The sequence below is a fragment of the Dendrobium catenatum genome, unplaced genomic scaffold, assembly GCF_001605985.2.
Source record: "Dendrobium catenatum unplaced genomic scaffold, ASM160598v2 original_scaffold_125794, whole genome shotgun sequence".
In the NCBI taxonomy this organism is placed as follows: Eukaryota; Viridiplantae; Streptophyta; class Magnoliopsida; order Asparagales; family Orchidaceae; genus Dendrobium; species Dendrobium catenatum.
In genome coordinates this window covers 515,870-536,019 of record NW_021444229.1, presented here as the reverse complement: position 1 = coordinate 536,019, position 20,150 = coordinate 515,870, and the positions used below count along the sequence as shown (strand labels likewise).

The 20,150-nt window shown below is 34.0% G+C and overlaps 1 protein-coding gene across 1 annotated transcript; it reads left to right on the top strand.

The window, feature by feature from the left end:
* Positions 1-9,310: 9,310 nt before the first annotated feature.
* Positions 9,311-17,090, top strand: LOC110100594 (DNA replication complex GINS protein PSF2). The gene is made up of 8 exons (XM_020828164.2): positions 9,311-9,725; positions 9,972-10,046; positions 10,159-10,273; positions 11,471-11,570; positions 11,657-11,687; positions 11,772-11,864; positions 13,222-13,371; positions 16,714-17,090. The coding sequence occupies exons 1-8, from the start codon at positions 9,678-9,680 to the stop codon at positions 16,732-16,734; spliced, it is 633 nt and encodes a 210-aa protein (XP_020683823.1). The 5' UTR covers positions 9,311-9,677; the 3' UTR covers positions 16,735-17,090.
* The last annotated feature ends 3,060 nt before the right edge of the window (positions 17,091-20,150 follow it).

Here is a 20,150-nt window from a genome sequence, read left to right as displayed (position 1 = left end):
GAAGAAATGGAAGGAGCATGGTGTCACGCCCCAAGATCTAACTTGGAAGAATTATTCAGTTGATCCTTTAAACAATAAACTACCAAAGTTATCTATAGTCATCAATCAGTAAATAACAATCCAACATATTCAATAATTTAAAACATAAATGTACACATAATAATTCATTCCCAAAGTCATTTATAATACTCGGGATCTACACACAATCACGATTCCATCCAGTCATGAGTACAAAAGAATAACTATAACAAAAAGGAACAAAAACCTAAAGATTCCTTATCAATTTCACACTCCTGCTCCTTTGCCATGACCTGAAATCATTAACCACATATAATGAGCTTAAACAGCCCAACAGGTCACCAAATACCTACAACTGAAATCAAAGCACGATACAAAAGCAATATGCATGTCAATCAGTCGAATCAATATCAGTCACTTGCACATGATCATTGAATTGATGCAGATATGAAAATCAGTACATAAATAGAAATCAATGCATAACCAGTAGAATCCACAATCATCTATAGAAGAATCGGTAAATAGTAAAAAAATCTATAAAGCTTAATAAATCAGTACATACGTCAAAACTCAAAAGAACCCATCATATCTTTAACACTAGTCAAATCAATAGAGAAAATCGTTGTATCAATAATATATGTCAAATCAATATCGTATCAATAATATCAATCAATCGTATCAATAGAATCAATCAGAAAATTAAATAAAGAAATCAATTCCGATCAATAATATCAATCGGTATGGAATCATATAAAATAATCAAATCAATACATCATTAAGAATAATTGAAATCAAATCAATAAATCAAAACTAAGAATTAAAATCAAACAATATAGTAAAATCATATTCTATATCATGTGCTCGGTGTATCACACGAAATCCAGTTAATCTATATCACTTATTCGGTGTATCATATGTATCAGTGTATCACATATATCAATCAGTATTCGATGTATCACGTGCTAAAAGATTAGTATAATAAATCAGTAGTATCGGTATCTGCATCAGCATCAATAACGATCCAGTGACATAAACAATATGCAATATCAATGAAATCGTGTAGTAACAATAAATCCATAAATCCGTTAGTAAATCCATTTAGTATAAATAAATCAATTCAATATCAATAAATCCATCGATATCAATAAATCAATCAATATCGATAAATCCATAAAGAAATCATAAGAGCAATACTTTACACATGCATTCCAGTACAGTAGTCTTATTTAACAAGTACAATCACTGGCTATTAAGACATTTTTCAAGGTTAGTATTGATGTTAGTAATCCATTGGCTCAGTAAATAGAGTCGTCACCCTTGCCCGTTGACATAGTAATCTCCTTATAACTCCCATCAGTAATCACATGATCAGTAGAGAATAACACCAAACTCTTTTTAAAGGAAAGCCCGTCGGCCCACCATCCTGTACGGGTCAATCTCCAACCAACGGTTCAACCAGTCTTTACTTATCTTTCAGTAATATAATAGTAGTAGATTCAATCATATATCCACATTCATATGCATCTCATTAATGCATTGAAAACAACAATCACGATTAGCTCAAATGAATAGAATCCTTAAAATATTGTACAGTCGATAGAAATCCCAAACAAAGTCAAAATACACAGTTTCAGAAAACTAACAAATTACCAGAGATCGGATAAAACATAATTTTAAAATTTTACTTATATTGAAGCAATATTTTTCGACATCCAGATAATTTTTTATTAGATAAAAATCCCATAGAATTTAGAATACCCGGTGAAAAATCACAAATAATTACTCAAAACATGTAAAATCATCATTTCTACAACATACCAAAAGTTACACGTTAAAGTTTTGTCAATACAAAGATATGCACGTTTTTCGGTAATGGAAACCCAAATCTGATTAGAAAAATATCAAAACACAAAGTCTTCGAAATCAAAAATAGGGTTTGGAATCCTTACTGCGAGACAAACAATTCTTCCAACTGCGTCGACGGATGAAAATCCCTTCGCGGCCTCCAAAACCAAGCTTTTTCTTTCTCTTTCCTTCTCTTTCTCTCTCCACTTTTCTCTCTCTTCAAAATATCTCAAACGGTCCAAAAATAGAGAAAAGATATTTATGATCGTCCAGACGATGTTTCTCGTTCGTCCCTAGACAAAGCTCTCCAACACAGATCGTACAGAAGATGTTTGAGTTCATCCCTGGACGATGCTCTCTGGCAAAAAAATTTGTTCAGACGAACCTGCACTTTACTCAGTTCATACAGGCAGTTCGTACAAACTAACCATACATATTTTTAATAATTTGTCCATACTAAGGTCACTTCGTATAGAAGAATTGAACCAAAAAAAATGAAATATGGAGGGGTTTTACACGTGGTGGAGAAGAAAATGATGAAATATGTATGATAAAAGTTTTATTGTAAATTTTGAATATAATGCATAATATGATTGTTCTTGATATTTTCTCATACATAGGAATACCTCAATGCACTCACTAAGAAATGAATCGACGAGGGAGAATCAAAGGGGATTTGGTTATAAATAATAATTTCAGCATTGTCAAATAAAATAAAATAGGGTTTTAAGGAACAAAAAAGTAAGGGGAGGTGTATTTATCTTTATATATGGTTGTTTTATATAGCCGGTATTTGATCCAAAAGGATCCTAGAATATTTTTCAAATTCAATGATCGAGGAGACTCACAAATTAAAACATCAAAATGAGTATTAAGTTTTTTTTAGAAGCTTTTAGAAGGTTTCAAAAGGCCCAAAGGAAATTTTATAGTATTCATATAGGTTTTTTTATATAAGAATGGTAAACATTTTATTGCATAGAAATATTTTACACTTTAAAAGAAAAAGAAATCAATTTAATTTTTGGCATGTTGCATTTGCTGCCCATACGTCGATCAAACGACCTTCCGCATTGGCTTGATATGTATGTTTGGGATAGATTGCGTAATATTTTTGTAATACCCACTTGTACAATAATTAGAATAGATGTTGACCCGAGTAGAACCTGATATGATTTAGTATGATTGGCCTTATTGACATTTGAAAGATTAAAAATAAATTTTGGAATTATAATTGGAAAGAAATTTTGATAAAGATAAAATTGCCTTTGAGAGCCATGTAGTGTTGGTTTGGCAAGCGCTGCAGCATTAAGTTCTATATATAATAAAAGAAAATCAAGTCTCTTGAGAGTTTACGATGCTATCTTCTCTATTTGGTGGACAACGCTTGGGAGTGTCATAATGCTCGGGTACCGGTGTTGCAATGCTGAGGTCTCTGGTTTAAAAAACTTCAAAATATAAAAAGTTGTAAGTGCAGTGGTGTTGAGTGGTGTAGCATCGTTGTGTTGGACATTTTTCATAATTTTGTTGCAAATTTGGACCAAAGCCCTATAATTTTGATGATAGCAAATATTATTGGATATGTTACTATGCTAGCTCTTGTTAATTACTATTATTGCATATCTATTTTTTCTATGCACTAATATTTCAGGACCACGATTCACTAGCAAGTTTGATCAACTCAAGATTGGATAGACTAGGGTTAAGTATGTCATGAAGAGTATGCATTTTTAATTCTGATATATTTTTATCTTTTTTAAGTCAAATCATGTATTTGGTGGATACTAAACTTTGAAATCATGCACATACACTCAAGGGAGTGAGTTAGTGACAATAAAAAAAGTTAGATTTTCTGAACTAATCATATTGTAATTAGGATCCCAACCGCCAATCATAATTTAGACAATATTTTGAAATTCAAAATTTGTATTCATCGTACTACACGATATGTATCGTACTGCATGATGTAATTAAATCTTGCCTAAATTAATATTGTGATTAGGAAATGAATTTAGATTAATTGATCCAATTAGATCGTACATGACAATTTGACCAATCGTATTGTACGACCTAATTCATGCATCAGACGATAATTAAACCATTGCCAATCGTACTAGATGATAATCTAAGTCGTTTGAACTAAACATACTGGATGATGATCTAAATCATCATGTACGATCAATTCAATTCCTTGAACTAATCACACAATACCTAGATCTTCGTACAGTATTAACATGAGTACTTTGAACTAATTATACATGACTATATATGATTGTACTGAATGATCAATGTCGCTAGAATAAAATTTAGGGCTTTTTATGAGGCCTTGCATTTAATCTCTCTAAAATGAAATTCAAGTCTTTGGTTGCTGAATGTTATTGGGAGGCAGCTTTGAGATGAAGTTATAAGAGAGCTTTGGGAAGAAGAGAGAGAGCTTGTGTGTGAGGTAGAAGTAGTGTGAGGGTATCACACAGTTGCTCCAAGTAAAGTGTCTTACCTTGTTCCTCCAACTGAATGTCTAGGTTTCTTGGGTCGCTCTGAAGAAAAATTCTTCAGCTCAAGGACGTGATTATCTTCCATCACCAGGAGGGTGAGAAAGGATTTCAAATTACTTTTCCTTCTCTAGGAGGGAGAAAAAGATTGATGGTTCGTTGCCATCGCCTGGAGGGTGACAAGGCTTTCGGCTCTTCGTCACACTGGATTTGGTGGAAGGGATTTGTGTAAGAACTTCTCCGCCTTGCTATGAGGGAAAAAGAGGAGACACTATAGTGATAGTGCAATACTCAGAGTGGAGGACTCCGGGGAGTGGACATAGGTTATTATTTGACTAAGTCACTATAAATCTCTGGTGTGTTTATTTTGATTTATATTTTATGTATTTTAATTTATGCACCTTAATTTCATTATAACGGCTTGGTAAAAATGGTACTCAACTATTATCTCTACTAATTATAATTTCATCAACATTATTTTCATGTTTTGGTAGATTCATCTTGCTTCTGCACTAAGTGATAATTGCTACTTATTTTTTCGAATAGTTAAAAAAAATCTAAAAAAACTATCTTTATTTTTAAGTTAAGTAATTAGTTTTTACATTCACCAATTCACCCCCCTCTTGGCGTGCCTAGGGTCAAGTTCATTTAGGCTTAACATCCTTATCAAACTTTCAATTGGTATCGAAGCGGTACTCCAAAATAGTGTTTTAAAAAGCCTTGAGGAAAATGATCCATAACATATTTCAGAAATACAAACACCACATAAGGCTACTCTATTATTCGTCCACCTTTGTTTGACAACATACCGTTTGATTTATGAAAAATATGCATGCCTACTTTCTTGTAATTTATTGATTTTTGCATGTGGGTTATAGTACAAGAGGGCTATTCTGCATCATATCGTCTTATCTATGGCATTAAAATTGAGTTATCATTTAATAAATGGAGCAATGAGAATAAAGACATAACTCAATTGAATGCAAAATATTTAAACTATTTTTTATGTGCTCTTAATTCAAAAGATTATATGAGAGTCTCTACCTGTACCACTAACAAGGAAATCTAAAAAAAATTGTGTATCACATATGAGGGAACCAATAAGGTTAAACAATCTAGGCTTCTATTGCATGATTATGAACTCTTTCGCATGAAACCTATCGAAACAATTTTAGATATATACACTAAGTTTACAAATATCGTAACATCTTTACATGTGTTAGGGAGAGAGCTTTCGAACTCTGATAAATTAAATAAAATTCTTAGATATTTTCCTAGTAGCTTTGATGCTAATGTTATCACCATTTGTGAATCAAAGGATCTTAACATTTATTCTATAAATAACTTGTTAGGCTCACTCATTGCCTATAAGCAATATGTGAGTTAAAGACTGCAAAATGCAGAAGACAAGAAGAAGGGCAAAATGGTAGAACTAAAAGCAAATGAGTTAGAAAGAGACAACTCTGCAGCTGAAGGAGAAGATGACATAATACTGATGCTACGACAATTTAAAAGCTTCCTAAGAAGAAAACAAAAATGTCATCAACAGTGGAATAAATGCAAACCAAATAAGAATTCTAAGGTTTCTTTTGATATTATTTGTTTTGAATGCAGGAAAATGGGGCACTTAAGGACGAATTTCCCCAACCTAAAAGCTCACATGATCAAGAAGAATAATGAAGAAAGAACAAAGTTCAAAAATGACAAGAAACAAACTTAAAAGGCACTTTGATTAGACTCCACTTTAAAATCATCATAAATAGAAGTAGAAGAGGAGGTAATCAATCTGTGCCTTATGGCAGATGATAATCTTGATCATTCTGATCAAGAGGAGGTATGTGAGCTTTTTTACAATGAGTTATTTGAAGTTTCAGAAAAAATTCAAATGCATATAGGATGCTTAAGAAAATATATACTAGTTTAAACAATGATTATTTGAAAGACATCTATTGCTTAGAGTATGTTTAATCTTTAAAGTATCCATGATATTTTTAACTTCTCCATACTTCACTTGGTTTAGGTATATGGTGTACATAAATTAAAAATTTCTTGTGATTTAGAGCCTTGACGGATGAATAAAAGAATAATTAGATAACTTAAAATATAGTCCGACCATAACATAGATGTATGGTGGTTATGATTATGAGGTCTTAAGGAGATAAAAGAACTATAATTAAGGAGAATCCTAGCTTATGCTCCCATAAGCTCGACAAATATAAGGAGTAATTTTGCTCTCATCCATAGTAGTAATAGCTAGTAAACATCTCCAAAACATGTACTTTTAACAAATCATGAGATCATAATTTCTAAAATTAGTGAATTTATTTTTTGCATTTGAAGATTTTTACTTTTCACATGTACTACCTATTTAAACATTAAGCTTGATACGTTATCATGAAATTATCTTGATTGGGTACAAATCTCGATGCAAAACCCAACTCGGAAACTTCAAAAATTAAATTTGGAAGCACCTGAACTCCGATTTCAGCGAGCTTATAGTTAAACTGAGAGTCTCGGAAATACAAACCCAACGACACTAAATTCAAGCCAATCCGAGCCCAAATGGATCCAAATCAAGGACCCGAAGCGCTGTTGGAAGGTTCAAACCACAATTTGAGTTACCAAACGGTCTCCAATTTTAACAAGCTTATACTCGAATCGAACGGCTCGACGAGACAAATCTAACGAGCCCAAGATCGCCAAATTCCAACATCACTAAGACCTTCAAATGTCCAATAAACGGTGCACAATCGAACCGTCCATTCGACCACTCCCTATTCGCCCCTGATCTCACACCTATTTACAAGCCATGCCACTCCAAAAAAACTGTAAATAGAGCCCTCATTCTTCACAAGAGAAGGGAAGCAAGAAGAGAAGGAAGAGAAGGAAGAGAAAGAAGAAGCTCCTCCTCGACCACCGTCGGAACCTCGCCGGACCACCGCAGGAGCCTCGTCGGACCACCGCTAGAGCCTCGTCGGACCACCGCTGGAGCATCTCCGGACCACCACATGAGGCCCTCACCCTCGCCGGAACTTCGCCGGATCGGACCACCGTTGGAGCCTCGCCGACAGCCGGAGCCTCGCCGGACCACCGCAGGAGCCTCGTCGGACCACCTCCAGACGATCCAATTTTCGTCCCGACGAATCATACAACCAAAACTGATTTTCTGCACAACCTGTACCGATCGTCCCGGACGATCCAACTTCGTCCCGGACGAACCTGGAGCAAAAACTGATATTACACCCTGTGCTCAACCAGGACACCTCCTCAGGCCCGGACTTCTGCTGGGCCACTACCTGACGCCTAGAGTTCTACCAGAGTTTCACCCTACTATAACGGTCTTTCAGACCTTGGTCTCATGCCGACTACTGTCCTCCCGACCTCCGTCGCCTACTCTGGTCACTCCGACCTCCATCACTAGACAACGGTCACTCAGACTCCGGTCTCCTGCCGACTACGGTCCTCCCGACCTCCGTCGCCTACTATGGTCATTCTGACCTCCATCACCAGACAATGATCTTTCCGACCTCCATCCTATCGACTATGGTCGTGCTGACAAAACAAATACATCTATTGTAACTCCCACCATGTAATACACTCTATATGATGTACATTTGTGACATCAATCCAAGGCCTTCTCCCTAAGAAGGCCTCATTTGTAATCGACTACAAATACTAGTGGATTCATTCAAACTGGGCCATGCCCCGTGGTTTTTCCCCCTTTTCAGGGGTTTTCCACGTAAAAACTCTGGTGTCTCTTATGAACGCTACACCCTCTCACTTATCTGATTGTGTGCTGGATCTTCGTACAATGCTAAGACGTTAAACTATATATTTCTCTACCGCCGCAAATACACCAGGATGCAATAAAGCTAGATAAATTTAGTAGTTTAGTAGGCAATAGTAAAGTGAACTTAGGATATTTCTAATTTGTGCTCATGAGATCGACACTTTTAAATCATTATATTACTTGATACAAAAAATGCACTTGTGTTAAACATAACTTGAATCATAAAAAAAAAAAAACTTTCATTAGAATATTGAATAGTGTGTAAGCTAAAGCTCAAATATCTGCATTTGCATAAATTAATTGCAATAGATGGCCTGTCAATTGTGCAATGTAAATTTTTTGAAATTATAATCATGTGTCGTAAAAATTTACAAAACAATATAATTTAAGACAACATAGATTTTAACGTTAAAAATATGGGTAAATGATGCTTCATCACAAAATTCTTTCGATCAAGCATGAATTTTGATAAAATATTTGAGTTGAAAACTTCTAGACTAAAAATCAGAATCATCTGAAATCTAATTTCATTAGACTTATAGTCAAAATAATTGTTTCAAAGAAACAAACCAGATAACAAAATATTTTGATATGAGTATGACTCTAAATAAATCCAAATCTAGCACCTCATGCATAGTTAGAATTTTTTTTTAACATTAATTTAAGGATAAAATGATATCTAAATCCCACGTGTTTAAAATGTGCGTTCCAAGAAAAAGAATCCAACAAGTTAATGATTGCTCAATTATTATATGATTAAGACATGTAAATATTGATAATACTATTTCAAATAATACTTAATAATATAGGATATTTTATGGAGAATTTTGGGTGCTTTGTCTAAAATTATTAAAATATTACTTAAAGAAAATTATAAATATATCATAATTCTTCACATGAAATGTGACTTTGGCTACGACATTGACTTTAAATTAGAAAGAGTTTATATATCTAAAGAACTCAAAAAACATTGACATTCGATTAAATTAAATCATATTAATAATTTATAAAACATATTAAACATAAAAACTCTATCCAATTAAATTAAATCATAAATAAATTTAATTTATTTAAATTAATATAATCTCAATAAATTAATGTCAATCGTTAATTTAATTTTAAATTTTAGTTAATAAATGATAAGATTAATAATTTTAAAATACGAAACCCTCCCTTTCTCTCGGGATCCCGCAAACCCCTCGACGACGAAGAAGCGAGGAAGTCGGGACCGGAGATCGCCGGAGAACGCATCGACGTGACCAGCGGCGCTTGAAGAAGAAGAGGAGTTTGTGAGACTTGCAGATTTAAGTTTGGTCCGCCCAATGGCAGGATTTGCTAAATGCGGGATTTAAGACAAAACTGAGGTGCAACGGGATTTAAGATTCTGGAGGATTTAAAATGGTCATTTGTACAGTTTGGCAGGATTTAGCTTAAGTCTGTTCCTCATCTCTCGATCTTCAACCCCTAATTTAGCTTAAATACTGCGTTCCTGCGACCAAACAACCCCTAGCTAGTTTTTGATTTGATAGAAGGTAATGGCGGGACAATCTGATCCTCATCTCTCGATCTTTACTCCGGCAGAGGTTTGTAATATTGTTATCTCTCCCGCGAAAACAGTTTTTTTGTACTTATTAAGCTTGATCTTGAATTTTGCGGCTTTGGGTTTTACTGTTTTGGTTTCCATGGATTTAATGGAATTTTTTTTTTTGAGATTTAATGGAATTCATTTAACAGCTTTAATCATATTAATAACTTGAGTTCTTCTTCTATGATGAAGAGAGTAATTAGTAAATTAAATATTAATACTAGAGGTTGATATATATTTACAGGTTGAATTTTTGGCGGAGGACGAACTTGTTGAGATAGTACCGAATATAAGGATGGATGCTCTGAACATGATCTGTGTAATTTTGCCTTTGCTCTGTTGAACATTTTAATTCGTTTATTTGTTTTTGGACAGTTTTCTTCGTGTTTGAGATTTATGAATCTGATCGTGATCATTGACCTCATTAACAGGGCGATTTTGGCCCTTTCTTTCCACAAATTTCTACCAAGGTTCCAATATGGCTTGCAGTTGCGCTGAAGAAGCGCGGAAAATGCTCAATTCGTCCGCCGGAATGGATGTCTGTTGGTCTGAACTTCTCCCTTGGTTATATTTTAACGAAAAAGAATTGATGTATCTAGATCTTCTACCACGATAACGTTATTTTATTGGAGAAATTTTTGTTAATGGTTCCATCATCTAACAGCTCAACGGTTCACGAAAATTTACCATGTTGGTGAACTTAAGCAATAAGCTAGCACTGGCAGCTAACTTTAGAATATGCATATTGAGATGAACATTTTATTAGCAGTGAGCATGTCCGATTGATAATGATATTTGATTGCAATTTTAACAATCGAGCATGAAGATATAGTTAAATTAGCCCAAGATTTTCATGTACAAATACAATAATGCATCACACTTTCCCTAAGCTGTATTAAAACCATCTCCAACCGCCATTCGAATGCTAAATCACACACGAAAATTCGGTAGGTGAACAGTGCGATGCCAATACTGTTCACCTACGCCAATTTTTTGTGTTACGGAATTTGCCTAAGAAGCGCGCGAAAGAGGATACAAATGGTTACCTTTGGAACGAGATGAAGAAGAAGCACGCGAATGAGGAGAAAGAAATGGACTTCAATTAGAGATGAATTAATGCATTTTGGAGCTTTACTGCATTTTGGAGTGGAAAATGGGTTTTTCGGTTGGAGATGCCCTAATCATGTTGCTTATTGTTTATGTTTCTTTTGTTATCATGCATTGTATTTTTGTTTTCTATTTTGAGACATTAAGGATGCTAAGTTTAGTTGATTTTGTGCATTTTTCTTTTCACTCACTCTCTCTATTTATCTATATTTATATATATGCTTGCTTGGGTGAGTACTTGAAAACAAAACTCTAGCATCTTTAGTGATGAATATAGTAAAGATTGCCACAACCTTTGTCCCATTGGGTTCAAATATTTCCTTTATTACTTGTGCTGCCTGATCAGTGGCATAGTATATCTGTTCTATTTTTTTATTGCATTACTTTTCACAATGGAAGGCTTCAAGTTGTTAAGAGATTAAACTGCGATAATAGCTTTTTATTGACCCTTGTTATTCCTGGTCCTTGCTGGTATGATGCATGATAGCATGCATGGAGTGTGATCACCTTTAGGTCATTGCTATTGTTGATGTTTTTAACTATTATGCCATCCTTTTTTTAAGAATAGTTTTAAGTGCTGAACAAATCTATCCGTGTGCTATCATACAGATGCTAATTGATTACTGTTTATGCCAGAGAGGCTGACCCATGTGTTGGAAGCAGAAAGGGAATCTCCACGAGAATTTCAACCTTTGCCTTTCCATTATATTGAATTATCAAAGCTTTTGTTTGAAAAGTATGTAAATCACGCCATTTATTATTTTGTATCTTTGTGCTTTTTATCTCTTTGAAAGCATTAAGCTTAGTTGGTATTGGTTGTAGAGCTCATGATGACATCCCAGATATATATATGGTGAGTCAGGACATGCCATGGTTGATGTGTCCTTATCTAATAGCCTATGAACTTTTATTCATCACCTGAGACATGTTTTTGCAGGTTAGATCTTTGATTGAAGACATTAGGGATGTGCGATTTCACAAAGTTGAGATGGGTTTAGAGAAGATCTCTGGTCGCACGCATGCAGTGAAGGTAGGTTTGTACGTGCTAGAGTGTATTTTGCTTTGATTGAGTTTATCCTATTCTTGGGTTGTTTTTAAAATTAACTACTGCAATGAGATTCAGACTTATTATGAAAATACATAGGTATACATATTCTGTCTTGTCATCTAAATGATCTTCTTAGGTAAATTATATTTGTTTGTTGCAAGGTTTTAAGTAGGCAGGTTCATTTTGCTCTCAACCGGGACAAATCAGAAACCCACAAAAGAATGTGGTTTTTGCTAGTTTCAACCAAAACTTTGATGGATTGAAAAGTTTCTATCTGAAGCTAAGGTTGGATAAAATGTCAAAATTATGGCTGAAACTATGGAAACTTTAATAGTCCGCCTAATGTAACTTGGGTATGCATTCACAAATTTGGAAAATATTAGCATGAAAGTGCTCCTGAAATAAATAATGATATTTTCAAACTGCAAAATTATCAAAAAAAAAAAAATCCACTACTGGTCACCGGATCAAAACTAAAATTGAAACCGAGTTTTAATATTTTGGTTTGTAATATGAGGTGGCTTTTATCTTCTTGGTGTAAGCTATTGGGAAAATTACTTGGGCATCACGTTAAAATTTGGCAATTTACAAAAATAATACAATAACACCAAAAAAGTAAATCCACATATTTGTGCTTGCCATGTCTAAAGCATTAAGAATTTCCTGCAAGCAAAAAAATACTGTTTGTAGTTTTGTTTGGTTATTTGACATTTGGTTGACATTATTATTAATGTATATAGCTAGTTGTTAGTTTTGTAAATCCCCAAATTTCTGGTGTTACGCTGAAATTTCTCCTATACAATTTTTTTTTTCTTTTCTTTGCATGCTATTTGGTTCATGAGCATTTGGAAGAAGTTTTTTCATACGCTTTGAATAAGTAAAGCACTTCAAAACATTTCCTAATTTGGAGAATCTGCTTTGTGACTGCTATCTTGTCAGATTAATCCATCAGTCGTTCATTTTATGATCATTCTACATCCTCCACATCCATGAAGATTGTTTGTTAGAATATTAGTCTCTTAATATTTCATAAATGGAAACAATTCTTTTTCTCAATCAGTAAGAGCATCTAGTCGGACATCATGATTGCTGCGTGAAAGTTGAATGATGAGGATTCATATAGACAATTCATTGAGAAGTGAAAGGCATTTCTGATTTTATCTAAATTTGCAATATAAATATTTTGAAATTTTTTCTTGCATCATCAAACAAACTGATAATCATCTCATAAATTTGCCTGCCTTCATAACATTTAAAATTTCTTTCACCTTTGATGACTGACAGCAATAGTTTTTTACCAGGCATTTTCAGACTCAGCTTTTCCTAATTTGATTTGCAGCTTAAAAATCTCTCTGCTATGGAAGTAAACATTGTTCGTCCATTTATGGTGAGGGCGCTGCAGGCTTTCTATAAGCATGGCAGCCCTGAAATGATTCCACAACCAGAATTAACTGTGAGCAGGACTCAAGTTTTAGATCGTGGTCCAAGGGTTGGTTTTCTGACTGTAGCTATTTTAAGACCACACAGATTTTCTAATATATTTTTGGTAGAACTTCTGAAGATATGTTATGTGATATTGGTTTTGATAGTCATTAAATGAAATTTCATTTTTACTGCTGATTATTTAATATTTTCTGGATGCTTCACTTTATTTTATAATTTGGGTATTATTTTGTAAACCTAATTGAATATTGATGTGAAACTACATGCTGTGAATCACGAATTGCACTTAAGAAATTAATAGAAGCAATGACTTTTAGCTTGCTACCAAAACTCTTTGTTTACTCAAGTTGAGTTTAAGAATGAGACATAGATAGATTAAGTAATGACAATAAATTACATGTAGAGAGTTTATTAGCCTCACAAAATAACACCAAAAATTTAAATAATGCAAATAGCTAGCAATAATCAAAAGCCCCAAATTTAATATCTAGATCATTCACCTTGAAGTCTTTCGCTCATTTTGAAAGTAGTGGCTAGCGGAGGAAAATTGTAAGAAGGCTTAGTGATGCCACTAATAGACAAGTGATCTTGAGAGGACTCGTCGCCGGGAAGGAAGCTGGATTTGGAGGAGCAGGTGGGCGGCCGTCAATGATCCAACGTCCCTTTGACCTTTGCTCGTCGATCACGTCCACTAAGGTGTAATGGATGCGGTCGATGTAATCTTCAATAGTGTCGTCGAAATCGAAACCCACGTCAAAGAATGGTGATTGGAGGATGTCCACTTGACCTTGGTCGTCATGCACAAATCCAAAGTTCCATTCGGGTTCCTCCATGCATTCTTGCCGGGAGTGGATGGAGCATCCAAGCGAAGAGGGGAGGTGGAAGGGTTATCTGTGAGCTAGGGAGAGAGGGATGGGTTCACGGGTTTGAGGGAAATAAGGGCGGGTGAGGCTATGGGGGAAGAAACCCAAAATCTGAAGTTTATTTCAGATTTTTGAAATTGGTGGAGAGATTAATTTCAGTTTTCAAAATCTGAAATTGAAATTAATTTAGGAGGGAAGGGTCAAAGGGGGTATTAAAAGAGAATTAATAGGGGAGATAGAGGGATGAGTGGCCGGCCATGTAGAGAGGAGAGAGGTGGGTAATTTTAAGTAGGTGGGGACCACAATTAATTAATCAAAATCTGAAATTTAGATTTCAAATTTTAATTATATCATGTAACTCCCTTCTTTAAAGAAAATTGTGAGGGAATTTGAATTTAAAAAAAAAAAAGGATGTAACTCCCTTAATTAATTCCCCAAATTAATTGGCTCAATTAGGAAGGTAATTATGGAAAATTCAAATGTGCAAGGGGAAAACCAAAGGGGGCCAGTGGTATGGAAGGGGGCGGCTGGATTGGCCGGGGTGGATCTGGCCGGCGGGTGGCCGGCAGGTGGTGGCTGTTTTTTTGGCCGGCGAAATAGGAAGGGAGGGGAAAGGTGGCCGGCGGCTTAGGGTTGCTTGGAGCAAGCGGCGGCAAGGGCAAGGAGGAAAAGAGATGGAATCTTCTGAAGATTTGACGACTACGAATTTACTAACCTCAAATGTCTTCTCGTTGAATTTCCACAAGATTAGTTAGCACGAACTAGAACTCACAAAGAGATCTAGTCTTCTCCGGCGAACTCACTAAGAGATCAAGGAGGGTGAAGAACTCACCAAGAGATCTTCTTGAACTCACAAAGAGAAAACATAGTAGTAAATTTTCATTTCATCCAAACAACTAACTATTACAAGAGAAGGGCCATATAAATAGGCCTCACAATGACAAAGAAAAACAAAAGACTAAAATGCTCCTTGAGCTACAATAGCTATCAAATACTCATAAGGGCAAAAATGGAAAAAACATAAAATAAAATAAACTACTACATAAAATGATGAAAATACAGATCATGATCGTGGCCGTCGATCTCCGGTGTCGGCGATGGTACACGTGTCGAAATCTGATGTCCCCATCAAATATTCTATTTATACTTGTGTTGTTGATGATAAACTATCCTTAAATAGTTCATTTCAACTGTAACGCTCTTTGCAGGAATGTTACTATTAGCTTTCAGCTTGCATGCTAGTCCGTTATTGCTTATTGTGAAATCAAACGAGAATGGGATGCATGCTAGATAAATATGTAGTTTTATGTATGATAGTACATAACATGTTCATCATTCACCATCATCATTAGTTTTTTTCTTAACTATTTGGTTTTGGCTTTAGGAATATTTATTTTTCATGAATTCTTGTTGAGTGCTTCCTTAGTTGTTAAGCCTATTTAACTCAAATCATTTTTTAATCTTTCTTTCTAGTTTTTCCCCACATCCATCTTAGCATTATCATTTTTGCTCTAGTCAACTATTAAAAATTTTTTTGTCTAATTTTTGAATACATATATCATTGCCGACCTAGTTGCAATATTATAAAATATACCTTTAAAGCCTCCATGATATCATCATAATACTCTTTAGATACTTATTCATTTTAATACCCAACCTTAGTTTGCGTCTATATCACATTCTTGTGTATAATAGATCCGAGGTTTGTTGAGTACTTTTTTGGTTGGATGTATTTGATTGAAATTAGCTCCAACAATCATTATCCACTGTTGTTTTCATATTGCTTGTTGATCAATAAATTTTCATAAAAAAGCCTGTAATAGAGCTAGTTATATAGCAGTCTATTACTATTTGATTTAAATGCTCCTTATACAAGTTAACAATTTCATATTCTACACGTAGAAATTTTATGACGGGAGGGAATTTGAACTTTGTACTGATTATACAATTATTTCTAGCGTTGTAGAATGGTTGTCCTTATTTTAATATTGGACTACTTAAAAATCCTGAGATCATACATTTACTATTTTTAATTATGGCTACAAAGACTGGCTTGCACTGCTTAAGACAATTTTAAGAATTTGAAGCGAAGGAGCAATTTTCTAGACAGATCTAGTGCAAAATAAGTTAAGCATTGTCTAATTTACATAGTTACTTCTAAACAACCAATGCTGCATAAGCTGCTGATTGATTAAGGTAGTTTGCAGGTTAGTAATATAGCGCTCTCTTGAATAACGTAGATATTGATTTTATTATTAGATGCAGGGATTGTTGTATAGATTCTGCGGTTTATCTTACTATTCTCATGCTATACCCTTTCCCTCTCGCTATCACTTTCTCCCAATGGCATTGCTAAATATAAGGGAAAAAACTTGTTGTTTCATAGTTTTTCAATGTTAGTTTTTTTTAAACTTTCAACACTGTCAATTCAGCTATGAAAAGTCACTTATTGCTCAAGTAAATCTACCAACCAGAATAGTCTACTTGTTCGATTTCATACTTAACCTTTTTCTTAATATTTTCAGAGAGATTTGCGACCCCGCTAGATGCTTTGAAAGAGTCTGCTTTTGCCAATAAATTTCGTTCCCGTCGATGACGTTCACCTGACAGTAGATAGTCCTGCCATGAGGTAATTGCTGCAATTTTTATGTTGTTCTGTTAGAATTCAAAATCTGTATTTTTTACGCGAATACTTTTCTCTTCGCACGGTGTTTTACCATCCAAAGAGAACAATGGTGAGAGTACAAATGCCTCAGTCTTGTATTTTTTTCATCAGTTGCGTTAACCCAACATTTTTAACTACTTTGCTATAATAACCGTTACTTGGTTTTTGGCTAAACCCCCACAGATTTTATGTTATTGTACTACACCAATCCATCCAATTACAAAAAACTTAATTAAATATTTCTATTGTGAAGGATGAAATTGATAGGAGTGGAATTTGAGGTGATACCTTGTTTTTTCTCAAGTTGATGAATAGCCTTAAGTTCCAATCGAGTTCAGAAGGTACCTGAATTGTTGATGAAGAGTTATTTTTTAGATTTTGAAAAAACTAATATTTTAGTTAATTTTTTCAAATTTGAACTATATTTTTTTTTTATTTAGCTTGACCGCTTTTATTAATTTTTACCTTTTGTCTCTGCATCATTATAGATTGGATTGTGATTGGTGACATTGTAGTTGAGCCACTGTGTTTTTTTTTGCGAAATATTAATTTTAGTTTAGAGGCCTACTGATGAGAGATAAAGGGATACGCTAGCAGTATAGTATCTTTGGTCCACAATTTTTTCAAGGAGAAACTTAGTTGGATTTCCTTATGAGTTTTTCTTATTTTCTGCAATATTTCAGGCACTATTTATACTCTTGTTGGATTAATAAAAAAAAATTATTGTAAAAATTTATGTCTACAAGTTGTTGGTGTGTCAATTGATATATTTGCAAATCAACCACAAAGGTTTGCCAATCCCAACATTTTGTCAAGTCCATCGTGACATTCATTTTTCATTTAGATTTATTATAGTTCATATAGATTAATTGCATACATTTGGATGATCTAATGGACTTGAGCTATTCAAAGTTTTGTAGTCCTCATTACCATGATCATTTTGAACGTCAGTGTTTGACGATTGTCCTTTTTTCTTTAGCATATTAGAATCATGTTTATCCACCCATTACCCCTCTTGAACAACCAAAAAACCTGTAAAATCTATCCTCTCTTACCCCAGCTATCATTCTCTTTCTGAACGGACAAAATCTAATTAAAACAATAACACCCCCTATTCTTCCCCTATACCTAAAAATGTATTAAAGCAAAAAAGTGCAACCTTAACGTCAAGTCCTATTTCCATTTCTCCAATTATTTCCATGGGATCATATAATGATCGCTTGCCAAATGATGAAGGCAACTGTTATGACGAGAAGTGTTGGCTGCACAATTGATTTCAATTTCAAATTCACATAGTTATCTTGCATATAACCTAGGTTCTTCTCATGTTTAGTTGTTTACACGAGTGACATCCAAATGTATCACAGGCATCAAAAATTATATTTTGCATGCACTTCTTGTGGTTGCACCCAAATTCTCCTCATGTTCACTCAGCTGGCATTCAAAAGTGTGATAGGCATCAAAACTTATATTTGACAGACAATTCTTATGGTAACTATGATTTGACCCTAAAATTGTATCCTAGGACGTACTGACACTTTTCCTCAAAGAGGCATGTAACGTCCAACACATAGCCGACACGACACGGGTCCAACAGGCCTTTGACACATGTCAGACACGCTGAAAACGTGCCCAATTAAAAAAATATTAAATACAAATTTAGACATGCATGTCTTACACGTGTCTTAAATATTTATGAAAATTTTTAAATATAATTTCTTGCATTTAAATTTTTTATTAATTTAAAATATAAAAATTAAATTTCTTATTTCATATCCACACTCAATATCACATTTATCGAATATTATCATTTTCATTTTCCTTTGGCGGGTCATGACTTTGGTATCGATATTTTAAAAGTTTGACACTGTCTTGATATTGATGCTCACACTAGCAATTTCTACACCCACAAATTGACAACTCATCTTTGTCCAACATCTTCATAACATTGAAGACCAACGACCTTTTAACATCGATGACAAATGCCCTCTTGACATTGATGCTTGATGCTTACTTCATAGCATTGATGCCCGACTCTCGACAACATTGTCATCTCCTCTCTCGATGCCTGATATACGACATCGACGCCTGACTCTCGACATTCTAATATTAATCATTTTAAGTACAAATTCTAATTAAATGATTTTTTATTTTTAAATTATTTTTAATATTACACTTATTCAAATTTTATATACTATTTTTGAAATATAAAAATTATACCGTGTTCAACCTGTATCCATGTTCTATATTTTCAATAATTGACATATCCCGTGTTCGTATATGTACATCATAAGTTCAATTTTACTAGTTAGATGCTTATTTCTACTCCACCTGTTCAAAAACCTTAGTTGTATTTACTGAATCTTATATATTGGCCAATGACAACTCAGAATCATTCTTAGATTGCTATAACTATTAATCACATTTATAATAACCTCAATGATCATTAGTTTTATAATAAATTAGCATATCACTTCAGCTATTCATATTAACAACTAAATCTTTAACTTAAATTTTATAGTCGAAGTGATTATTTAGGCTTCATTTCGGACAATTTTCTTTATGCTGCTTAAACCAGTTTTTTAGTATAAAAATTTTAATTTTTTACGAAAATACTGCTTTAAGAAATAGTTAAAATGCCATTCCAAAAGAAGTCATAATTTTTATATTAAAAAGCTGCTTTAAGCATCAATAAGAAAGCCATTCCAAATGAAGCCTTAGTCTTCGTTTGGAACAGCTTTTTCCTGCTTTTTGAAGCAGTTTTTTGGTATAAAAATTAAAATTTTTCTACTAGAAAGATGCTTCAAGAAAAAGTTAAAAAGTTGCTTCAAAAAACAATAAAAAAGTTGTTCCAAACGAAGCGTTAATCTATTTCAACAGTAAATGAACGTTTAGCCCCAAAAAAAGAGCAGTTTAATTTAAACGTTTTGAGAATTTATTTTATCGGGATCAATGGATTGTATGTAGGGGTGTAAGTGAGCCGAGCAGGCTCGAGCTCGACTCGTTTATGGGCTTGCGAGCCGAGCTTATCGAGCTCGACTCAGCTCGAGCTTGAGCCGGCTCGGCTCGTGAGCTCGTGAGCTCGTGAGCTGGCTCGAATAAATATTTATATTTTTTAAAATAATTTTATTTTATTTATTAAATGTAAATATAAAAAAAAATTATCACCTAATTTTTATTTAAATGTTAAATATTTCATATATATATATATATTTTAAATTTTATCTAAGTTTTAAAAATCCCGTTTAAGTTTTAAAAATCCTGCCTAATTTTTCAAATTTTTAAAAATCCCGCCTA

What these genes read in the sequence shown, in the direction of transcription:
- LOC110100594 (XM_020828164.2), top strand. Translation starts at nt 9,678, where the DNA reads ATGGCGGGACAATCTGATCCTCATCTCTCGATCTTTACTCCGGCAGAG. An exon ending in ATGCTCTGAACATGATCTGT is followed by an intron (nt 10,047 to 10,158) that starts GTAATTTTGCCT and finishes CCTCATTAACAG; the next exon opens with GGCGATTTTGGCCCTTTCTT. An exon ending in TCAAAGCTTTTGTTTGAAAA is followed by an intron (nt 11,571 to 11,656) that starts GTATGTAAATCA and finishes TATTGGTTGTAG; the next exon opens with AGCTCATGATGACATCCCAG.